At 39.8% G+C, this 24,137-nt stretch overlaps 1 protein-coding gene across 1 annotated transcript in view; it reads right to left on the reverse strand.

Annotated features, from left to right (window-relative positions):
• Positions 1–1,916: 1,916 nt before the first annotated feature.
• Positions 1,917–24,137, reverse strand: part of LOC127424819 (uncharacterized) — a 74,545-nt gene continuing 52,324 nt past the window's right edge. The window contains exons 3-4 of the mRNA XM_051670265.1: positions 6,456–6,551; positions 1,917–6,060 (exon numbers count right to left, since the gene is read on the reverse strand). Of these exons, the coding sequence (XP_051526225.1) occupies positions 5,894–6,060; positions 6,456–6,551 (263 nt within the window). The 3' untranslated portion in view covers positions 1,917–5,893. The remainder of the gene's footprint in view (positions 6,061–6,455; positions 6,552–24,137) is intronic.

The following is a 24,137-nucleotide window of genomic DNA, read 5'->3' on the forward strand; positions in this document are numbered from 1 at the left end:
GCGAAGGGAATGAGAATAGTTCAGCCAACAGCATTATTAAACTGGTTAATCATCCCAGCATGAAGTAAACACAAACTGTCGTAACACAAGCACACCCCCCATTAAACATTACAAAAGCAAGCTAAGCATTCAACAAAGAGTCACAGAGTGGTAGGGAAGTCTACCTCACAATTGTACATTTAACATCTCTCTAACAAGCAATAGCTAGAAAATTTCACTGAACCTATCCCTTGTGTGGTGTTCACTTTTTGGACCCTTTGGTACTGTTCGGGTCAAATTGACCCAGGACGTTATTGGGGTTTTAAAAGTAATACAGAAATAAAAATGTACATAAATAAACTCCTTAACATAGTCATGGTTAAAAGAAAGTACACCCTCCTTGAATTCTATGGTTTTACGTATCAGGACATAATAAAAATCATCTGGTCCTTAGCAGGTCTTAAAATTAGGTAAATACAACCTCAGATGAACAACAACACATGACATATTACACCGTGTCATGATTCATTTAACACAAATAAAGCCATGTGTGTAAAACTAAGTACACCTTATGATTTAATAGCTTGTAGAATGACCTTTAGCAGCAATAACTTCAAGTAATCTTTTTTCTGTATGACTTTATCAGTCTCTCACATCGTTGTGGATGAATTTTGGCCCACTCTTCTTTACAACGTTGCTTCAGTTCATTGAGGTTTGCGGGCATTTGTTTATGCACAGCTCTCTTAAGGTCCCACCACAGCATTTCAATCGGGTTGAGGTCTGAACTTTGACTGGGCCATTGCAACACCTTGATTCCTTTCTTTTTCAGCCATTCTGTTGTAGATTTGCTGGTGTGCTTGGGATCATTGTCCTGTTGCATGACACAGTTTCGGCCAAGCTTTAGCTGTCAGACAGATGGCCTCACATTTGACTCTAGAATACTTTGGTATACAGAGGAGTTCATGGTCGACTCAATGACTGCAAGGTGCCCAGGTCCTGTGGCTGCAAAACAAGCCCAAATTTTCACACCTCCACCACCGTGCTTGAAAGTTGGTATGAGGTGTTTGTGCTGATATGCTGTGTTTGGTTTGCCAAACGTGGCGCTGTGCAATATGGCCAAACATCTCCACTTTGGTCTCGTCTGTCCAAAGGACACTGTTCCAGAAGTCTTGTGGTTTGTTCAGCTGCAACTTTGCAAACCTAAGCCGTGCTGCCATGTTCTTTTTAGAGAGAAGAGGCTTTCTCCTGGCAACCTTTCCAAACAAACCATACTTCAGTCTTTTTCTAATTGTACTGTCATGAACTTTAACATTTAACATGCTAACTGAGGCCTGTAGAGTCTGAGATGTAACTCTAGGGTTTTTTGCAATTTCTCTGAGCATTGCACGGTCTGACCTTGGGGTGAATTTACTGGGACGTCAACTCCTGGGAAGATTGGCAACTATCTTGAATGTTTTCCACTTGTGAATAATCTTTCTCACTGTAGAATGATGGACTTTAAATTGTTTGGAAATGGCCTTATAACCCTTCCCAGATTGATGGGCAGCAACAATTGTTTCTCTAAGATCATTGCTGATGTCTTTTCTCCTTGGCATTGTGTTAACACACACCTGAATGCTCCAGACCAGCAAACTGCTAAAACTTCAGCTTTTATAGAGGTGGTCACACTTGCTGATGATCAAGGGCATTTGATTAGCTGCACCTGGCTACTACTTAGCCTCTTAATTCCTATGGAAGCAGTAAGGGTGTACTTAGTTTTTTCACACATGAATTCTACATTTTAGCTTTATTTTTGTTAAATAAATCATGACACGGTGTAATATGTCATGTGTTGTTGTTCATCTGAGGTTGTATTTACCTAATTTTAAGACCTACAATGGACCAGATGATTTTTATTATGTCCTGAGACGTAAAACTATAGAATTCAAGGAGGGTGTACTTTCTTTTTCCCATGACTGTATATTGTCTTTATCTCAGTTCCAAACAATATAGATAACATATATGATTAATGTTTGCAATTAATCTCTGCTAGATCACATTTAACAATGGAAGTGTCATTCGTTTTTTGTGATAAAGTTATAATTTATGTAAACAATCCACCATAATAAAGACTTGGATATCTTCAGAAAAGAATATCTTAGAGACTTGCGGATTAGCACCTTTGAGTCAGGTTAGTAAGCAGCCAATAAGAATCACTCCGTTTAATGGTTAACCACTCCCTAACAACCATTTAGAGCACCCTAGCAACCAGCCCCATTGACATCCATTCGAAAAGTTTGAGAGGAATATCTTCAGATCAGAATGTCCTAGAGACATGAGAGTTGGCTTGTTTAACTTGGGTGAGCAATCAGTCTTCAAGTATCATCATGGAAACTACTTAGCCATGCCCTAGCAACCATTTAGAGCACCCTAGCAACCAAAGACCATTGACTTCCATTCCAAATAGCATAGATGTGTTTCTCAGGATCAGAATGTCGTAGAGATTTCATTGTAGGCATGTATGACTCAAGACAGAAAGCAGCATTCTTAGTATCACCCTGGCAACTGCCTAGCAACCACATTGGCTTACCCTAGCAACCAAATTGCAAAACACACATCTCTGCACCAGAAAATCGTAGAGACGTCCGGGTTGACTTATTTCACTCAGGATTGCAAGGAGCCTTGATAAGTATCACCCTGGTAACTGCCTAGCCACCAGATGTGGTTACCCTAGCAACCATGGAACAACACCAATATCTCTGGACCAGAACATCCTGTCATGTGGGTGGCCTTTATCAATTTGAGGCAGTTGGTGGGACTTCGTGGTGAGAAATTTTGCCACGGCAAGCACCACTCACATTTTCTTCAGGAAATGTACCTATCTAGTGAGTGAGTGAGTGAGTGTGCATGTTTCTGTGTGTCTGTCTGTCTGTAGGTTCCCACACTACAGACGATAAAGAGAGCGGGAAAGTGGGTGCAGATGGCTTTTCGGTTCTTGGATTGTAACAATGTAGCAGGTGTATGTGTGTGTATGTCTCTCTATATATGTGTGTGTGTGCTCTCTCTCTCTCTCTCTCTCTCTCTATGTGTGTGAGAGTGTGTGTGTGTGTGTGTGTGTGTGTGTGCATGTTTCTGTGTGTGTGTCTATGTGTCTCTGTGTGTATGCGGGTCAAATTGACCCGAACATCGTATGAAGGACATGAATGTGTGGGGGCATTGTAGCATGTGTACTCAATTTTTTTTTCCTTTTACATGTTCTTCACAGAAAATAAGCCAAGGCCATGGAGTTTCAGGTTGAAAAATGTATCCATGTAACATTTTTCTTTTAGTAAAAATTTGAAATGGGTCAATTTGACTCGAACACCACATAAGGGTTATAAAGGTGGCAGACAAACAACTAGTTTTAGGATTTTGAAAAGGAGGAGTGTTCAGGAAACCTGTCATCATTTTTGCAATTCTGTTTGGTGACAACAGTGCAAAATACAAATGCAAAATATAAACATTTTCCCAAGTGGACTAAGTCTTTACTGTACTTCTTTGCCTACTGATAACCTCTTATCCATCAAGAGAAAGCTCAGCTGACCAACTAAGACACTTTCCTGCCAAACCTTGGACTCTTGTTGAGCTAAAATAAAACTCCCACACAAGGGCTGCTGGTCACCCCGTATGTACCGGAATTACAGGCACCCGCTAAAGTCCAAATCCATGACCCAAATCAGTGCAAATGTGGGGCATCCACTTACACACACACTATGTGTAAACACTCCCTTCCAGCTATTGTATGGGTGATGTATATTTAGCCTGGACAGGGGAACTGATGAGTGTATGTTTTGAACTTACCGAAATCCCACACTGGAGCACATCGACATGGAGCAGTGATCGAAGGAGAGGGAGAACGAGAAATGAGGTAGTTTGTGGCTCCCAGCCAAGGATTGCGAAGTTATGCGACAGTATGAGCAGGTATTAGTTGCTTGCAGCCCAAGCAACCCTGATGACTTCATGCTTTTCTGAGGCATCTAATTAGATAAATAGAATTTGACCATTTCTAAAGAAAACCTGAGTGGTTCTTGCCTGTGCAGTTCTCACCACCACAATGAAAGGACGCTCTGTGTCATTTCCAGGAAATTGCTATGCGGTTGCTAAGGTGTACCTAATGAGCTCTCTAACTAGACAGCAAAGACTGTTCCTAAAGGTAGGCAGCAACATTATTAAAAATGAGATAACACTAATAATATTAACACTTAACACTTAAGATACCTCGAGTAGTTTTCAAGGCATTGGTAGATAGTTGCTTACTGGTCCAAGCAAAAAAGCCCAACCCCAGCCTCTATAATATTCTGATCCCTAAATATGGCTTGGGTCCTTCTTTAAACAAGTCTGTTTTTTTTTTTGTTTTTTTTTTTGCTTTTTTATGTGTGCACATTTTATCGTCCACCATGTAAAAATCTTGATTCTGATCGCTTCAAAATGTAATAGCACACCTCAACAAGTCACACAACTTGAGGCATGTCCATAGCAAAACGGTGAAGATGAGTTATGCGCTGAAATGTAAAGGCTGAAACATACTCTACACAAGTTCATGAACACATTCTTGCTATGCAAGCTCGAATTTGTGCGTTGTTGCATTTCAAAATGTGCCAGATTCATAACACATGCATTGCATTCTCAATGTTGCCACAAGGGGTGCTATAGCGGACATTAGTATGAATTGTCTGCTTCTACTGTTTTCTCTTACAAGTCAATTACTATTATGCATGAGCAAGAATTTTAAGAGAATATTGCTGAAGTAGTTAGTTAATGCCACTTGAATAAAAACACATTCAGCTTAATGGCAACTTTTGAAGGTATCTCTATCGTCCCCTTAAGTACTAACGTTTGTTACTGCCACAGTAATGCAATCATTTGCAACCAAACCGCACGTTGGCAAAGCATTACCCAAGGGCTCTGGTCTGTGTTCACTTACTTGCTTCAAGTATGTTCTGGCATTCTCTGTGAGACAGGAGTCTGTTCAAGTTACTGACCCTAAAGGCCAAAGTATACTTCGGTTGTCCACGTCGCTGATCGCTCTGTGCACTTTATGTGTGACGCAAATTTCATCATCAGCACAGTCCAAGTGGCCCAGATTTTCTCAACCCACGGACACGGTCCTCGTCTGTGCGTCGGCCATTGACAGTACTAAAAGAGCACCACAAAGCAATCGTAGTGCGTATTCGACAAACACGTTCGTATTCATTCACGGGAACAAAAGTATACTTTGAAAAGCAACATGGTCGGCCAGGTGTGATCCGATCCGGAACACAGAAAAATAAAGTATACCCTGGCCTTAAGTATGAGCAATAGTAAGGGATGATTGCACTTAGTACGCACCACAAAAAAAAAACAACAAAAAAAAAAAAAACATCCGTTTAGAGGAGTAATATTTAAATCATAAAAAGTAGTTTAATTACAAATTACATTTACATAAATTTGGTAATGATAGACATTCTGTAACACTCTTGCAATAACAGCACTCCAATCCAAAATAAATCCAACAGAGTCTTAAAAATGTAAGAGAAAGAATATGACAGTTTGTCTTCAGAAAAATTGTAAAGGCACTTAGAATCCTGGTGAGAGAAAGTCCATATTAGCGAACTTAAATGTCCACAGTTACATGCAAACCCAAAAGGCTGCTCAACAGATTCTAAAAGTTTAAGGCTTCCAAATAAAATCCTCTGTCTGATGTAAAAAACCTGTTCAGGTCCTGATCAGCAGACGAAAAATGTGACCCAGTAATCCAACAACTGCGGAGGTAGCTCAGTCAGAAAAGCCAAAGGGGAGAGCACAGCTTCCACTATTGTTTAAAAGAGCACCAGACATGGTTGGATGTAGTTAAAAAGACAAAGCAGCGGAGAAGACATCTGTCCAGCTCAAAATTACTATTGGTCTTAGAAATACATCAGGATCCACACCAGAGCACTTCATTTCTCTGGTCCATCTGCAAGTTTGACCCCATAAGCAACAGCAGAGCCAGCGAGGCCTTTACATCCTGGGGCTGATCTGTGGCCAGCTCGGCTTTTCTCCTCTTGCGGACTTGGTAAAGATGGTTTTTAGACTTCTGATGGGCTGGACGGGTCAAGAAACACCAACTTTTAGTGACTTGTATGTTGTAACTTGTGTAAGACATTGAAGAATGCACTTGTTTGGCAGGTCTTTTCATATAAAAGTGAAAGGACAAAAAATTACAATAAAAGTAGTCCATATGATTGCTTTGTGTGAGGAACAGATCAAAATATACATCTTTTTTTCACTAAAAATATTCCCCTCCACTGTAGCTCTCAAATCAAATATAATATCTTTTGCAGTCTTTATTTATAATAAAACTTGATATAAAATAAAATATAAAATGTATACGGTTGGGTTCACAAGACAAATCATGATCAGTATGGTGTAAAGACGAGACATATTTAGCCAACTAAACAAGAAATGAGGGGGAAGAAACAAAAGAAATTAAGTCAAACCTTTTGCAGGCAGTCCAATATCTCCACAGTGGTCTCCCAACTTGGTCACGTCGGTCACATCCAAACCATAGACAGGAGGCACATTGCTAGCAGGTCCTGAAGTTTCAGAATATAAAACGACAGGACACATTTATGAGCACCTTGATAACCTGAGAGCAGAATAATCACATTGTAATGCAATTGTGTGAATCACAGTATACTAGTTTGATGTTCTCAGAGCAGATCCAAATGAGAACAGTAAATGTTATACCTAGGCTAATGGTTAAAACAAATGCTTATAGATTTCCTGCTTTACTGCATTGGGAAAAGCTTAACTGCACAACATATTCACTGTCTTCAAGGAATATAGGTCACGCAAAAATTAACACTGTCATTCACTCATCCCCATGCTGCTTCAAACCTGTATGAACCCTTAATTTTCATATAATGAAAGTGAATAGGGACTGGGGCTGTCAAGCAACAAAATGACAAAAAGGCCCCATAAAAGATATAAGTCTTAAGCCCAAAGTATTCTTTGATTTTGACGCAAACGCTCAGCGCATGAGTACAGTTGAACGAGAGCCTGTCAAAGTATACTCCATATGACTGTGCACGCTATGAGATACAGGACTATTTCTCTTCAAGAGTTCAGACCCATAAATATGTCTTTATAGACTCAAGACCTCCTCACATGCACTTGTTTTTACCTTCACCTCCTGATGTTTACTGGCACTTACGTCTTCTAGCGCTTCTTTGTGACAGCAGCAGCTCAAATGTGAGTGTTGCCACCATGTAATTAGTGCAAATAATTCCAGACGCATGCACATTCTGCACGTTCAAAGGTAGGCGGTTAAAAAAAAATCAGGTCTGACCGAAGTATACTTTAGGATTTAGGCACTACTTTTATACGTCTTTTTGGTCATCTTGAGTTTGACAGCCCCAGTCCCCATTCTCTTACATTATTTGGAAGATATTGTCCAGTTCATTCTTCAAAGATTTCTCCTTTTGTGCTCCATGGAAGAAAGAGAATTCAGTGATGGAACAACATGACGTCGAGAAAACGACATAATTGGGTGATTTATTTCCTTTTAAACTTCCTACCACAGAAATAAATATATGTTGAAAGCAACAAGGCACAGAGAGAGAAAGTGGATGGTTTTTTGGTCCAGGTGTTAGCGTGGTGCATTAGATGGATATGGAGTTGAAGCGGGGAGGGCCTGCAGCAGCCTGAACCTGCTGAATCACCACAGCTCGATAATCTCCAGCAGCATTCTGACACTGTCAGCAGAGACAACCTCACTCTACCTCCCCCTCAACGCTATTGATCCACTTACAATACAGCAGACACACTTGCATAGACAGGCGTTTAGCTCAGCAACACAGACAGATGAGAGGCCAACACGTTAGACACATTTAGAGGCAACACCAAAGGCTCTGGTAAAAACACAAATTTTACTGTAAAAATATTTGCTAGATAGACTGCCAAATGCAACCTAGAGAGAGAGAGAGAGAGAGAGAGAGAGAGAGAGAGAGAGAGAGAGAGAGAGAGAGAGAGAGAGATAACTATGTGTAGAATTCAGACAAGAATCTGAGATATGGAGAAAGGGTAAAATGCTTTATATAAAAAAAAAAAAAAAAAAAAAAAAAAAAATCACACATGCCTTTGTTATACTGCACACACAGCACAAGTATTAAGTAACAGTTGGCCGCCTGGGAAACAGAAAAACTTGTTTTTCTGTTGGGGTTATTTTAAACACCCCATTAAATCAAAATAGGACTTTTGGGGCTTTAAGTCCATGTCTACAAGCCATCTACTACTGTACTTCTAAAACGTGACCAAATTAACCTTTAGCAGATGTATATGCATTTAAAATTGACAGTCTTTCTCTTATGGGAAAACAGACCAAAAGTGACACACAGATTTTTGTCAGATCAAATACTCTTTAAAATGAGAATGTCCCTCCCACAATACCACCAGCAAATCATGGTTCACACCAAGATCTAAAAGTCTATTGGCTATAAAAAAATAAAAAAAGCGGGAAATCCTTTCTAAATGTCCAGCCCAAATTTAGTTTCAGTAAACAACACGTCACAGGAAAAAATTATGCTCATCAATTTATTTCATGGGGCCTTTTATATCTGTTAGCAAAGGATCTAATCTTTGTTTTCAAATGAGAGGTCATGTCATGCTGTTATGCTTTACTAGGATCCTCCCATTTGAAGAGAGGTGAAATAGGAAATTATGCAGAAGTTCAAAAGGTCAATATGTTTAACATTCTCACTTCTCTAAGCTTGTCTGTCTGGAAGTGCACTACACTGTAAGAGAGACCCCTTCATTCTGCAATTCTGCAAGCAGGAGGTCAACTCAGCAGACCTCTCCGGGGATGGACAATATTGCAGGGACCATATCATTACAAGACAATATTAGTTATTATTTAAATGATCAGCTTTAGAACTACTGATTTATAATACTTGTCATTGTGACAAGTTACTGGCCATAACATAAAAGTAATTATCATTAGCAGTATTTGCCAAAAGTCCTAGTGGTGCATCCATAGTCCTTTGGGTGGAGAAAATGTCTTGCTCAGCATTTATTAATGCAATTTAATCTGATTCAAGTAAGCCGAGTGCGGTCAGTGAAGTGTCACTAAGACCTATTGCAGTGGTTTGGCTCAGGGAGGCTTAATTATGTCCTTACAGAACCGATGAAGACGTGCAGTCTAATTTCTCATGCTGTGACAACCAGTTTTAAAGCACCATCTGTGTGGCATGATATTTTTAGAGGCACTGTTTTCAAACTGTCTGGATAAACTGTCAAACTACTTTTAATGACATCCTGTATTTACAAATGTTTGTTTTTATTTGAGTTAAATGAAACTTGCATTGAATATCAAGATGTCTCAAACTGTGATGTTGCTTGTTAACAAACCTGATTCCTGAAATGCACAGCGATGCTGGTGAAATTAATCCAAGAAGAGTGGTGGTAGGACTCGATTCTTGAATAAGTGTTTGATCATTTTAGTATTTCATCATTCAAATTTACTTCTTACAATGTGTAAAATGCAAACTAACAGTCTACTACAAAAACACTAATAACACTTATGTCATAACCAGGCATACCATGATAAAGCGACAAAATCACTTTTATGCAAATCTGAGTTTTTGTCCCATCCAGCCACAACAGGACATTTAGTCACTAGCTTGGTTTCTATTTCTGCAATGTCGTGCTTGGTAGCCCTGCCCACCCTGAAACCGAATTGGTCCAAATTCCCGCTCCAAGTAGCTGCTTTATAAACAAGTATCTTCTGATTGGCTGTGATTGTTTTACGTTGCATTTCATATGTGGACAGAGAAACTGCTTGGCTATCAAATCTTTGTTGCCTCACCTGGTTAGAAAGCGGTGTTATTCAAAATCAACAATTTAGAGATTACACACAAAATGAAAGCTATATAAAGTACATTTTCCTAACAATACTTGCACTTTAAACTCTAAAGATTTCCTGCCTGACCCCTCTAAAAAGACTATGTAGTCAATCACTAGAAGTCGACCGATATATCGGTTTTGCAGATTAATCGGCACCGATAACAGATTTCTGGAACTTTCGGTTATTGTCAAATCCACACCGATAGTTTTTCCACTGTTGCGTCTGGTGCTGGAGCAGCTGGGAAGGGTCCGCTGTCATTATACAGTATGAAAGTGGCCTCTAGAGGCGAAATAATAACTATCACGTCACTGATGCCTTGTGATGTTTGTTTTGACATGTGAGACTACACTCTGCATGGAACACTTCAGATGCGGATTTAAAACATCAACAACAAAAAGGTGTGTATACAGTACACTACAGTACACACTGTCATATCATTATAAAGTAATTAATTTGTTGACTAGATGCTGCATTAGTAGAGAACAGCAGTATGTTTGCCAACAAGGCTGAGAGGACGCTGACATTAAAGCTAACCTCAAGCGGGTAGAACAATGTGACAAAAATACAAGCAAATCCTACCCAAATATTTAAATGTCACGATTGTTACCATCTATTAGCATTAGTTTATATCCAGCTGGTCACGTTTATGCATTCATAAAGTTGCATATTTAAAGCTAGTGACGTGAGAAAGCAAATTAATATCTTCATGCAGCCGAGAGAAACGTATAAACAAATCAGAAACGCATCTGATTTCAATTAAATTTTTTCATCCTCACTGTAATACGATGACTTCAGATCGATCACATTCTTACGCTAAAAAAGGCTAGACACAGCGCAAAAAATATAGTTTAACAGAAAGCAGTTGTCTCAAGATGCTTTTAAAGTTCTTTTTAATTAGACACATCATCTAAAAAAACAACAGCTCCTGCACGAGACGCTGAATAAACAAAAACAAAGGGAAACAAAGACGTTCGTCTAGCACACGTTTACATAGAAAAACAAATGGATGGTTGCAAAAGCGTTCGGTGTGAACAGCCCTTTAACAGTAGGTGGAGGTCTTTGGCCGTTGCGTCTTGCTCTCTTATAAGCATTTCTCAGATTAAGCAATGAATTGTTTAAATGCTTTGTCAGGAAAGATGTTCAACTTGGAAATGTGTGTCTCGAGATCCTCACGTTCGGTTCCAGTCTGTTGTGTTCCATCTGCTTGAACAGCCCCTGGCCTGGGCTCATAGTCTGAGCCGCTTCACCACAGAGTTCAGCCGAATACCACTGCTATCTGTGAATATTGCTACTCTAATGTGGTATTTCCCTGTTAATATGAAGCTTGTGTCTGGAGTAGTAGGAATCAGTGCAAGTGTAACACCTTGTGAACTGTCTATTGAAGCGTCCCCACCCCTGATTTTATTTTGACTTAACATTTAAGAATACGGACCGACTAAAACGTATTTATTTTATGCACATTAGCTGAAAAAAATTTTAACAGCCAGGATAGGAATGTTCTATGCAATAATATAATGGTGCTGAATGGTTTATGTATTTATTGTGCCTTCTTGTGGACTAAGGAAACAATGTCAATTAAAAATCTGCTTACTTTAAAATTCAAATATTAGTTCATATATATTAATAATTATTTCATTTAAAAAAGTAGAATAAATTGTCATGGTCAGTCGGTACTGTTTGTTTTTGTAATAAAGTTCAGCACTATTTTACTTTGAGAGTTATTTTTTCATTCAGTATCAATTTTAAAAACTATTGGTTGGTTAATCAGTTATCGGCAGGTACTGCACAACTTGGTTATCGCATCGGTAAAATCCACTATTGGTCGACCTCTAACACAACAGGACTGCAAGAGAAGTTTCAGGATTAGAGGACCTGCATTTTAGCAAGGACACTGCTGAAAATATAATACAGCCCTAACACCTGTTTGCCTGAGGCAAATGCTCCACAAGTTAAGCACTATGACAATAATCTGTACACATTTAAAAGATTTGTGATTTGTCTCGATAGCTCTTACTTGAAATGGGACTTTACAAAAAGCAACTACACAAAATGCAAAGCAGACAAAGAACATTATCTGTAACCACAGTTGAACGTTAATTGCAGAATAAAATCGAATTCTTTGTCAAACAGTTCCTCCGTGTCAAGCAAACAAGGAAGTGACAGTTTCTATTTTGACCCTCAGCCAACCGCTGGTACAATGCCAAAAGCAATTTACTTCCTTATTACACTGTGTGTGTTTCAATTAAAGCGAACCAAGATAACACAAATATAAGTATTACATAATCCTAAAACTCACTGCTGCTTTCTGAATATTCAACAAGGCACCATACAATAACTAATTAGTAATCCAAAACCTGAATAGCTGCCAAATAATACAGGTATTTGACAAAAATTAATAAATCCTTTTCAATTCATGAAAATGTGCCGGTACATTGCATTAGCATCAAATCCTCAGGTGTTCCTGCACACAAGAGACTCAGCGTCCCACCTGGCTGGTGTAACACATCTCCATACGCAAAACCTTGTTGCCTCATGCTTGCCATCACTCCTTATCAAAGACTGTTCTGCGGTCTTTGTCCTCTATTGTGCCTTTCAGAAAAGAATGGCAGCAGGTGGGCCAGCACTGAGACACCTGGCCTACCTGAGCCATGTGGGGAGTGGAAGAGCACTTTTCTTTATGCCTCTTTTCTGTACCTCTCTTTTAACTTCTCTCTCTTTTTCTCTCTGTGGGATATAGAAAGGAGGGAGAATAGGGCAACGATAGCCATGTGGGGCAAACAGAGGCTGAACGGAGGTCTTCTAACCCTTCCCAAAATTTAAATCTCAGTGAAATCTAAGTAAAGCAATCTTGTTGGTCCTGATTGGTGGAAAAGAGGAGAACAAGGGTTTTAAACCACAGAGATCTCAAATATCTGCTTCTACAGTGCACCCCGGCAGACAGCCGTACAGCTGCCACCTTTTGAAGGGTGAAAAGACCCCTCGCTCACCAACTGGCAGAACTTATGGAGTCTCCACAGACATGTGCTTCAAGAAACATGTGGAGAAAACACACCTGCTGCCATTTGTGTGATAAGAAAGCCAAGATGCATGTATGTAAGGATTTCAGCACAGGACACCTGTTGAGATGCAGGACAGCTGTAGAACTTTGTCAATCATCACTGCACATCTCAAACACAACAGGGTTGGGAAATATACCCATTTTCATCCAAAATGGTGCTGGTGCTCATACCGGAACTGATGCTGAACTAGTCTCAGCCGGAAGATTGGCAAACCTCCTTCAAAACCAACTGAAAGGCCAAACAACAACATAGTTGACTGTGTTACCACAAAACATAAGACTGTAAAGCCTCATGTTTCTTTGAATGTATAATTTGAATACGTGTGTGGATTCTATTTTGCTTTTATCTAGTCTCTGGATTTAATTTGAGTCACTAATTTGTTTTGTTTTTTGATAACTTGACCTGGTTAAGACATTTCCACGCCCCCGACCTCTGATGTTAGCAGCTTCAAGTTCAATACCAGCAAGTTGTAGGAGCCAGTGCAGAGCCAGTTTTCCTGGCCTAGAACCTGCAGAGGATGCACACAGATCGGTTCCAGATTGGGTACTGGCTCTGGCAACAGCATTCCATCAGTGGAAAACAGGCTTTCAGAGCAAGAGTTCAACAGGAAGTGAGAAGGCAGAGAGATAGACACTGAGACACCTAGAACCGTAATGGTCAGACTTCCAGCTGTAGCTGCCTGCCCAGTACCTCAACAGCTGGTTTCACTTATTTCACCACTCCATCTCATTTAGAGTCATTCATACATTTATGGCTGTCTTCTGCTATACAATCTGCAATCTCATGCTATCAAAAGGCTTATTAATAGTAAGTCTTCTGCTCTCCCAACAAACGTTTATGTATATACACACATGCACATGTCCGTACGCGGGTGGCTGTAAAACGTCTTTTAGCGGGAATGTTGTGGAGTATAGGGCGCGTCCCGAGGTTAGAGGAGTGTAAGGGGACACTTTTCTATGTCACACCTGTTGTGCATCCAACTCAGGTTTCCCCTATCGTTGACAAAAGGCAGGAGGCTGTTATTTAATGCTCACGCGGCCTCCCCGAGCCGTCAACACAGCTGTTGTCACAGTAACCCCCCAAGCCGCATCCCAATCTCCATAGGGAATCACAAATGGAAACAGAGCTCAGGTTCACCCTTAACCCAAATTCAGCTTTGACGTTCTCTGTCAACATTTCTGAAATCTCATTTGCTGTATTCTTGCTTGATTTCAAACTGACTGAACTCTTTCGACACCCTCAATAGGCATCTTACACATTCCTATCCATCAAGCGCACCATCAGAGCTTTTTCTAGTGTGGCAGCACCCTCACCACACCAGCGTCTGAAAATAGGGTCCGGGGTTAGGGTTGCTGCGTTGAATGAACTAACGTAACTGTAAAAAGTAAACTGCACTGCAGTCCTTTCCAACACATGTGGGTTTACGTCAATTCCAAACAATTTCTATTCTGTAGGCAATGTTCCCTTCTCAGCTGTTCTGAGGTCATCCTGGGCGAACAGATCAATACAGTGATCTGTTCCATAAGCAGAAAAAAAAGAGAAACTGTTGATAGCCCCTGGAGGCCAGGAGGAGAACCATGAACTCAAGTTGCCCTCCATGACCCCAGCAGTCTTGTCCTCAAGAGGCCTCTCAACAGACTCCAGCCTCCTGCCACCTATCTGAATTCCCGGTAGCAAGCTACTGCCTGCAGGATTAAACCTGTCAGCTGAGGGCCCCATGAGGCCTGGCGAGGCATGGGGTGCAAAGGGTGGGCTCAGTTAGGCCCATGACAGGCAGCCACTGGAGCTTAACCAGACCAAAAGCAGGTCAGGAATCCAATTAAGGGAGCAAGAGAGAGGGAGATGGATGAAGGGGGTTCAACGCATACAAAAACAAGAGTTGAGATGTTTGTAGACCCACTGGCCTGGTGAACCTGTTGAGTAAGATAACAGGTCTCCAGAAAGAGGTGCCATGCTACTTAGAAAACTAAAAAGTTGAGAAATGCAAGGTAGAGGGAAAATTCTGCTCGCTGCTTATGTAATTACTTTCTGATGTCATTAGACAAAACAGAAACTGGCACTGTAGCTTGGAACTATGGACTCCCCGCAGGTCTGATCAGAACTGTCTGTTGTACCAAAATACTTTTAGAAAATGACCAAAAAGCTCTTTCTTGCACAACCTGTCAAAAGTTTCCTCAGGTGTGCACCCTTTTTTTACCACATCAGTAGCCTATATTAAACCCATGACATGATAAAAGGCTGTAGGGAAAGGCCACATTCATGGGTGCCTCACCTAACGACAGCTACTTTTGTGAGTTGAGTCTGAGTGCATATGGCAGGACACAGCAATACACTTAATGAGGGTTAGCCACTGTCTCAATCTAATCCCATTAGGGTTTACAGGATTGCTGGTAGTCTTTGTGGGGATGGGGAGCAGGGGGTAATCCAGGCCAAGATCCTCTGATACAGGGGTCAGAATTCAGGAAATGCTGGCATAACTTTGATCTGGTGCAGGCCCAGGGCATGTTTGATAAATGGCCAATGACCACTTTAGTCAGTGAGACAGTTCAGGGAGAAATGACAGAGTGATTTAAGCACTGAGTGGGAGAATAGCTTGTGGTTACTTGTGATGGGTCAGGATGTTCGACAAATTGTCCACCAAACCGACAAGTCGATTAGTGAGGTTGACTCATTTCTAACACTTTTTTTGACATTTTTGCTTTAGATTTTATATTTTTTATATATATTTTTAGTGCTTTAAATGGAAGGAATTAAGAGATGCAACTTGGAGACATCTTTGGTCATTGCACCACATCTCTTTTTTCTCAGCATCTCGCATCATGAGCACTGGGTTAAGACACTGTGTCCAGTTAAATTGGTTCAACTTTAAAAATGCTTTGAAACCCATGTTTTCTGTTAAATTTCGTTTTCAAAGTTTAGAACATTTTTGAACACATACTGTATGAAGACCCTAACAAATGTGTTGTGCTTGGTGGACACAACCCTTAATCAGCCTAATTACTTAGGCTATCCTTAAGGCCGACAAGTCTTAGTTGTTCAGACAACTTACTGTCTAGTTGGTTATGAAAATATGCAGTTTTGCACATCCCTGATTGTTAGAGGAAGGTTGTAATGAAAAGGATAGAGGAGGGGTGGAAAAAAAGATGATGCAATGTGACAGAGAAAACCATACAGGCATGCTTGCAACACTTACTTGACCACCTGTGGGCACACATTTCCTTTTAACTTCAGATTTATTAGACAAAGAACAAAAAGTATTTAGTTGGCATGCTCACGTTCTTTTGAAGCATCCTTCACCTCCTTTCTCTAGCTAAACTTTACACACTGATGTCACCAACACACACAGCTGTTCTGCCTCTAAACGGCTCGATGATTTGGCCGTTGTCATTCCGAGAGTAAAAGAACAATTGTTCAGACTGACCGTGTCTTCAGACACTGAAGCTTTAAAACCGTTTGATCTTTCAGCCACCCAAGGCCAGTAAATACTCAACCCTGAGCCTTGGAATTTTGAGGCTCTCTGTAAGGGAGGGGTAGGCCTTCAAACAAAAACACACACCATTTCTGCTCAGTTGTTTGTGTGAAGCCTATCTCGTTCAAACAGTCTATGATTACCTGACCACTGGTCCATGCTGAACGAAATCGGAAAAGAGACACATACGATTCCAGTAACCTCTAGTGGGGATTGCAGCCAATATACAAGCAAGCCACTAATGTTTTCACATAAGTAGCCAATATGTGACATGCACCGATTAATTAAGAAGCTGAGTGAGCTATAAATGAATAGATGCTGTGGTTCCCTTGAGAGCAAGTATGATCCAAATCCAGTGGCTCAGTGACAGTCTGAACAACCACAGCTGCAGTGTTACAGAGCATCTGGCAGTAGAGAAGGTACACTCACAGACCATTAAACTTGTAAGTATAAAGTAACTATAACTTCCACACAATGTTGCCATAGAATGGTTCCTTAAAGAACTGTATGAAACATTTATTTTCTGGTTTGTTATTACTGTTCTGTTATTTGAAATATGAAAAGATCTCACCATTTGACAGGTTGCTGAAGGTAATGAATGCAATAAAGAGAAAAAAAAGTGAAAAACAGAGCAAGGGACAGCTCAATGTCTCCATTAAAAGCCTCAGTTGCCCCCTCCCCTCAATCCACTTCCCCCTTCACTCATTATATCCTCTTTCCGCTGGTGTTGCAGACAGGTTGGGCTTTGCATGCATGTATGTGTCAGGGTCAGAAATTAACCAGGGCTTGGGGTAAAAATGGCACTGAAAGTGACAAAAATGCTCCTGATATTCAAAGGAATCGTTCATCCAAAATAAATTCTCATCCATATGCCGTCTCAAACTCGTATGACTTCTTTCTTCTGTGGAACACAAATCAAGATATTTTGATAGAGATATGATGCAAATATATATCCGTAGAATGGGGTCCAACACTTTCAAGCTCTAAAAAGGACATAAATGCAGCAAGAGTAATCTATACAACTCGAAATTGTGTTTTGCATAAAAAAGAAAGTCATACAAGTTTGAGACGGCATAAGGGTGAGTAAAAGATGAGAGAATTATAATTTTTGGGTGAACTATTCATTTAAAATAGATAATGTAAAGAATTCTTCATTTTTTTTCTTTATCTAACATTTGAAACATTTACAATTTTCCATTATAAAACAGATAATCTAACTGTAAATTCTGATTGGATGTGCAGTGTTTGGAGCCATTGTAAAATAACTATAAAGAGGGTGTTAGAAGAATACCGATATCTATCTATCTATCTATGGGTTTAGATACTGATTTAATTGAAGTATTTGACATAGAAATGCCATGTTTTGATGTATTAGAAAAAATGCCCTTAGTAGATAGAGAACCTCAGCAGCTGTTATAGCAGTGAAAGGCAGCATTTCTTAAATATGAAATATTCATCAAGCCAAGGCCAGCTGTCAAATCCTCTTTTGAAATGTGAAAGTCTCCGAACAAATACAGATGTTTGCTTAACAATAATAACTTGTTTTTACCAGTTATAAATAATGGATTTGTAACTGTTTGAGGTTGGAATATTGTGGTCCAAGGTATCTGATCATGAACTTTAAATCATTGTTCGAGTTCAAATCAAGTGTTTTTGCTTCAAATGCGTTGAATCTTTGAGTTCATTCAAGGACTGCTTTGCCGACAGTTATAACAAAGCTTCATTGTCTACAACTGTGACCCTCAAAGAGCGCGAGAAAGTCAAAGTGTTTTCAGTCTAAGCATCTGAGATTGTTTGGTCTCTCTTCCTTTTTGAAAACAGTTTCATAACTGTTCTCACGCAGAAAAATGTCAAGACCATCAAGAGTTTCACACTTTGAATTTATTCTCAAAGTCTGAATTGAATAAATCAAAATAAAAAAGTGAAGATATTCATGTTTATGTAAAATTAAATTGTTGATGGATCCATACCTTTGATCTTCAGTTTCTCACATTCTTCCTGACTAATGTTCTCACTTGCTGTCAAGTACTTGTGAAACTCTTTAAGCTGATAGACTGGAAAATGTCATGCTGATCGTCCTGACTGCAACACACAAATGAAAAAGCTATGTTCCATATTTTAACTAAACTACCTTCGTTAGAATAGCACTTACAGTGCTATAACATATTAAAAGATAAAAATATCCATGGATAAATGTTTTATTTTTATTTTATTTTTTTTACTCTGAAGAAAATGTCTTCCTTGCTTGCACATGCAAAACTCACCACCACAAAGCTAAGCTATTCTGGGTTGCAATGTGGTAGTTCATATGTTCTGCGTGGTTGTAAGATCAATGCTATGTTGCTAGGGTGTTCTGGGTGGTTGCTAGGTGGTTACCTACAGGCAAAAGAGGCCATTCCCAAGTGACCATAATATTACAGTCCTTAAATATGTCTCAGGTCCCTACTTTAACGCAAGTCTTTGTTTCTCCACCTAATTGTTTTCCACTAGGTGAAATTCGAAGTCTGCTCACTTAGAAAAGTAAAAGCACTCTTTTCAAAACAAGCTGCACTTTTTGAGCCATCATTCATGTCTGTAGCACAAACTGTTGGATGAGTTGCGTGCCCTTGTTTAACACTTGGGGTTAGGGTGCCGCAATTTAAAGAATAATATTATATTATTGCAACAAAAGACCCTAGTGAGCTCTAATATGTCAAAGGGACACAATATTAGAGCGGGAATCGCGGTCACTGGGTTCACCAGAACACCAGCCCTGGGGTAATAATGAGTTGTCATATAGCTCAGAAATTAAGCGGTCTCAGGGACACACAATGCAGACTGGGGGAGGGGGTATCTATTGACAGGGCAAAGCGAGAAAGATGGAACGGAAAGGAGAGACAGGCAGAGTCTGACCTTCCTGCTTTATGACGGCTCCCAATGTAAAGTGAGACTGCTAGCGGAAGGGCGACAGATGCAGACAAAAAGGAGAGGAAAAGGGGGAGGTAGAGAGTGGGATGACGTGAGGAAAGGGAGAAAAGTGCCTGGGTGGCAAGATTGTGTCTGAAGATGGTCCGAGCAGGGAGGTGGTGGTACCACTGGCGGGAATGAGAGCTGGGCAGTCAGCCACTGGCTCATCAATCACCTAAAGCCACACCCAGGACGGACCAACCCCAGACACTGCTGTGTCATCAACATCCACACACACACACAGACAGACCGCACTGCAGCCTGTCAGCCAATAGCCTCGCACAACCGAGCATGTGACAGCACTAACAATCAATAATTAATCACCTTATCTACCAAATATTGTTAGTGTGCTGGTAAATAAAGGCTAGAGTGCGGAATATTTCAAAACAGCGCTGTATGATTCACTTTGATGTCCTGATCGCTGTAGGATCTGAATCAAGATTTAAGTGATTTGCTGTGCCATATATCTAATGGCTGATGGTAATACTACACAGCTGCCAAATTCAATAACAGGCGCTGTAAGTCTGCGTCAGACTGTTCTTATTTCCAAACTTGATTTGAACATTTCTGAAGAAGTGCCAGTGTTTCCTTTTAATTACCAAGACTGTGGTGGCCCGCCACATTTTTATAATGAACCAAATTTTTTTTTACACTTCTCATAATAACATAAAAGATATTTAACATTGTGTTTTGCGCCGTTGCTTTGACAAAGCATCTCTCACTCCCAGTCAGTCAGTCTGCCCCCCCGCCCCATTTCCATCCCAGAGTCTGATTACAGAAAATAACTGGTTTAATCAATGTAAACATGGAGTTATATCCTCGTGGTTTGAGTACGACGACTGGGGAAACGTCCACTCGCAAGTCGCGACCGAATGCATTGTAAACAAATCATGAAGATGAAAATATCCCAGTGCCTACAACTGTATTATATTTACAATAGTGAAAACAACGACAATAAAACACGTAAACGCTGTCTCTTCGGACTTGAGTTGAGCACAATAATCCTCTGGGAGAAAGCTGAACAACACGCGCAGCTCCTCATGAATTGGGAAAACTTTGTGCTGATAATCTCATCGTTCAGCTACTATTACACATTAAAGTGGTAGATGACTCGTATGGGGAAGTGCTGTGTTAATCCAAAGAAACGATTAAACAGCTGATGTTTACTGCCAAGTGCATCCAAGTTGGCAACATTTATTTAGAGAGACTGCGATCGTCCATAGACAGATCGACAGGCGTATGTTTGGTTACACATCCGGCTATTACTCGGAGGCTACTATTCTTATTCTGCTGTTGAAAATAATCCAGAGTGTGTAATTTTATAATTCGCTAGCGATCTGGTAACAGCTGCGCCCTGTTTGATTGACAGGCGGCGTATGTGTGTGTGCTGACTGCTGAACATGCAACATTTACTTGTCTGGAGTACAAGCACATGACAATGATTAATGTCGAGCCCTGGCTCAAATATATGCTCTAGTCGATTTTGTGTTTTGACCATTTGTGAACTGCGTTAAACTCCATCTCGTTTATGCTTTGTGGGTGTGACTTCTTTTGCCATGTCATCACCATTCATATCTATACAAGCAATGTGTTTATGATTAAATTACTACTAGAGCAAAAATTGTTTACAAGAGCACAAAGTTCTTCATAGATCTAGCCTCTTAATTTTGCTCTCAATGTGCACCAGACTGATGCATTTAACTTTAAAATGTACAAAATTTTCTAAAGGGTCCGAGGTCCACCCACCACAATCTCAGAAAATCCTGTGGGAAACACTGAATGCAAGTGGTGTTTGCCTTATAAACCTCACTGCCACAATGCTAGGGTGTTAGTGGAAGGTAAGGTGCTTGCTTATTGACCAAAATTAAAAGATCCCACCCCCAAATCTTTTTATAGTCTGTTTAATAATTTGCCAGGTGAAAATCTTAAGTCCAATCACTTAGAAAAGCAATAGCACACATCTCCTTAATAAGCCCCAAAATTTAAGGTATCATTCATGTCTTTAGGCAAAACCTTTGTAGGACAAGTTACTTACAGAAATGTAATACTTGGGGTTAAAATTTCAAACTCCAAGCAGTAGCTAGTGATGGGTCATGATGTTGTCCAATAACTAGCTATTCAATTAGTGAGGTGGCAAAGGTGGTGCTTTAATTAGCATGTTGCCAATATGTTTTGCTTTAGCAGTTATACAGTTCAAAAACAGGTAATACCCTCAAAGAGAAGTTGCGTCTTTAAATTCATTCCCATTAAATGTCGCATCCCACGACATTGTTTGAGCATTCCACCATGAGTATTATGTTTTAAAATGCTTTCTTAAAGGTGCAGTATGTAAAATTTTTCATGTAATATTCGCCTTTTTTTTTGCCAGTGTGTGAACGGCTTGTAACACAACTTAAAAAATGAGCCCTTCCCGGACTTCCTGGTTTGCCTATTAAAGCCTGTAGACTGATTTTCATGCGAAGGGAGCGGGTCACTTTTGCCGGGAAAATCCAAAGTATGTGATGTTTTGCGCATTCCCGAGAGCCCTGCCTCAGTGCTTCTCTTCCGCTATTCAACAGCGACAACAAACTGCAACACTAGGTAACGTTATCTTAGAGATGGAATCCAGCAAACGGCCGACTCCAAACACAACGCCGACTATAACACAAACTCACATCACATCAATACTGAATTGTGTCAATATATTTATAATGTACAGTCTATTTTATAAACAGCAACTGTCATCATCCACCAAATTTAGCTAACAGCTATTGATAAAGCTGGCTAGCTAGCTAGCTAACGCCGACATAGGCTATCTTATAAATGCAGTCAATGTATCATGCAAAGAAAAGTGATTACTTCAAACTACAGTCTTGCATTGTCAGACCTACATCCACACTTTATTTAGCCCTGTTCTGGCACTGGAGAGTCAAATATAATATACAGTCTCAAAGTTTGTAGTAAAACAATCATAACTGTGTAATTTTAATTATGCTACCTTATCTGTCATTATGATGCCGGTGAATCACATTCAGTCTCTTTGTTTTGGTCGATGCTCGCTCGCATCCCTATGGAGTGTGTGCACGCTATCACGAGCAACAAGCTGCAGTTCACTTAATGGCCACAGGTATCATTAATAACAAGGGTTTCTGAATCTTACATACTGCACCTTTAAGTAAAAAAAATCTAACTTTTAAAGGTGCACTCAGTAATTTTTTCCTCATTAAAAAAGTTTAACTAGACATAAATTGTAATTTTTCAATATGTAGGAAATCATGAGCACTCACCTTGAAATGAAAACTCCAGTCATATCAGTAACCTTATAAAAGCTGTTTTATTCTACAAGGAGAGGGTCCGCACATGGGGGCTGCCATGTTAGAATCACATGACCAGCCGAGTACAACTCGCTAAATCTCAGTAACCGTCCTGTTATTTGACACTTTCACTCATTGATTTAAGTAATCATGGCTGACTGTGAATACTAAATTTCTATAATGGCATCTGTAACTGAAAACTATTGATTTTAAATTATGCTGCATCCAAGCCTCTAGGTGTCAGAGTTAAGTCCAAGATGATACAAAGACAAGTTACTGAGTGCACCTTTAAACATTTCAAAACACCTGTATTCCGTCCCATTCAACTCTGTCCAGCGGTTTTGAATTGGAACTTATAAAACCTCCCCCTAAGAAATGCACCTGATCAGGGTTGGGTGACGATGAAGCCACCCTAATTATACAGGTCTTCCTTAAAGCAACATTACAGGTCCAATACAAGTTAAGCTCAATTAACAGTATTTGTGGGATATATTGCTTACTTGTCCCTCCTTGACTTAAAAAAAAAAAATTTGGTTACAGTTAACCATTTTAAAAATATGCAGTTTTGCAAATCCCAAGTATTAGCAGTAATGTTTGGCTTTGTCTGATGTTTGGCTTAAAGAAATAGTTCACCCAAAAATGATAATCCTCTCATCATTTACACACTCTTATGTAGTCTCAAACTTGTAAGACTTTCTTTCCTCCACGGAACAAAAATTATTATATTTTGAGAGAGATATTGATAGTAATATGTCTGTTTGTCCATACAATTCAAGTGAATGGTGACAAGATTTTCAAGCTCAAAAAGCACAAATGCAGCATGAATGTAATGCATAAGACTCTAGTTCATGTCTTCCAAATCGATCTAATCGGTGTTGGTTGAGAATAGACCAAAATATAACTCAGCAGTCTCCTGGGAGATCATGATTTCAAGCTCGATTACACTCTCTAATGCCATCTAGCGCGCTGCATGCGTCAAGTACTAGGAAGTGTAATCGAGCTTGAAATCATGATTGTGCCTAAAGTTTGCAATGCCAATATGTACAGAAAAACTTTTATGCTGCATGTGTGTGCTTTTTGCTTCAAGGTTTGACCACCATACATTTGCAATAGACATCACATCTCTATTAAAATATCTTCTTTTGTGTTCCATGGAAGATGGAAAGTCATACGAGTTTTAAACTACATAAGGGTGAGTAAATGCTGTGAGATTTATCATTTTTGGTTGAAGTATTTCTTTAACAAGCACTACTAATGATAAAGTGAGACAATTTTCCATTTTACTTTATTTATATAATTTTATATTCAGATTTAAATACACATGACAGTGCAGATGATATTTATAGTCTTTATAAATCTGGGAGGCACAATGAAATGCAAAAAATTAAACAGATAATTAACCCTCGACAAAACTCATGGTCACATGAAAAGTCATGCAGCAGTACAGACCAATCCATTTCCAGTGAATTCAAAAGAACGCAAATGTAAAGGCAACCTCAGGTAACTCCACA

This window comes from Myxocyprinus asiaticus, chromosome 34 (genome assembly GCF_019703515.2).
Source record: "Myxocyprinus asiaticus isolate MX2 ecotype Aquarium Trade chromosome 34, UBuf_Myxa_2, whole genome shotgun sequence".
NCBI classification, from domain to species: domain Eukaryota; kingdom Metazoa; phylum Chordata; class Actinopteri; order Cypriniformes; family Catostomidae; genus Myxocyprinus; species Myxocyprinus asiaticus.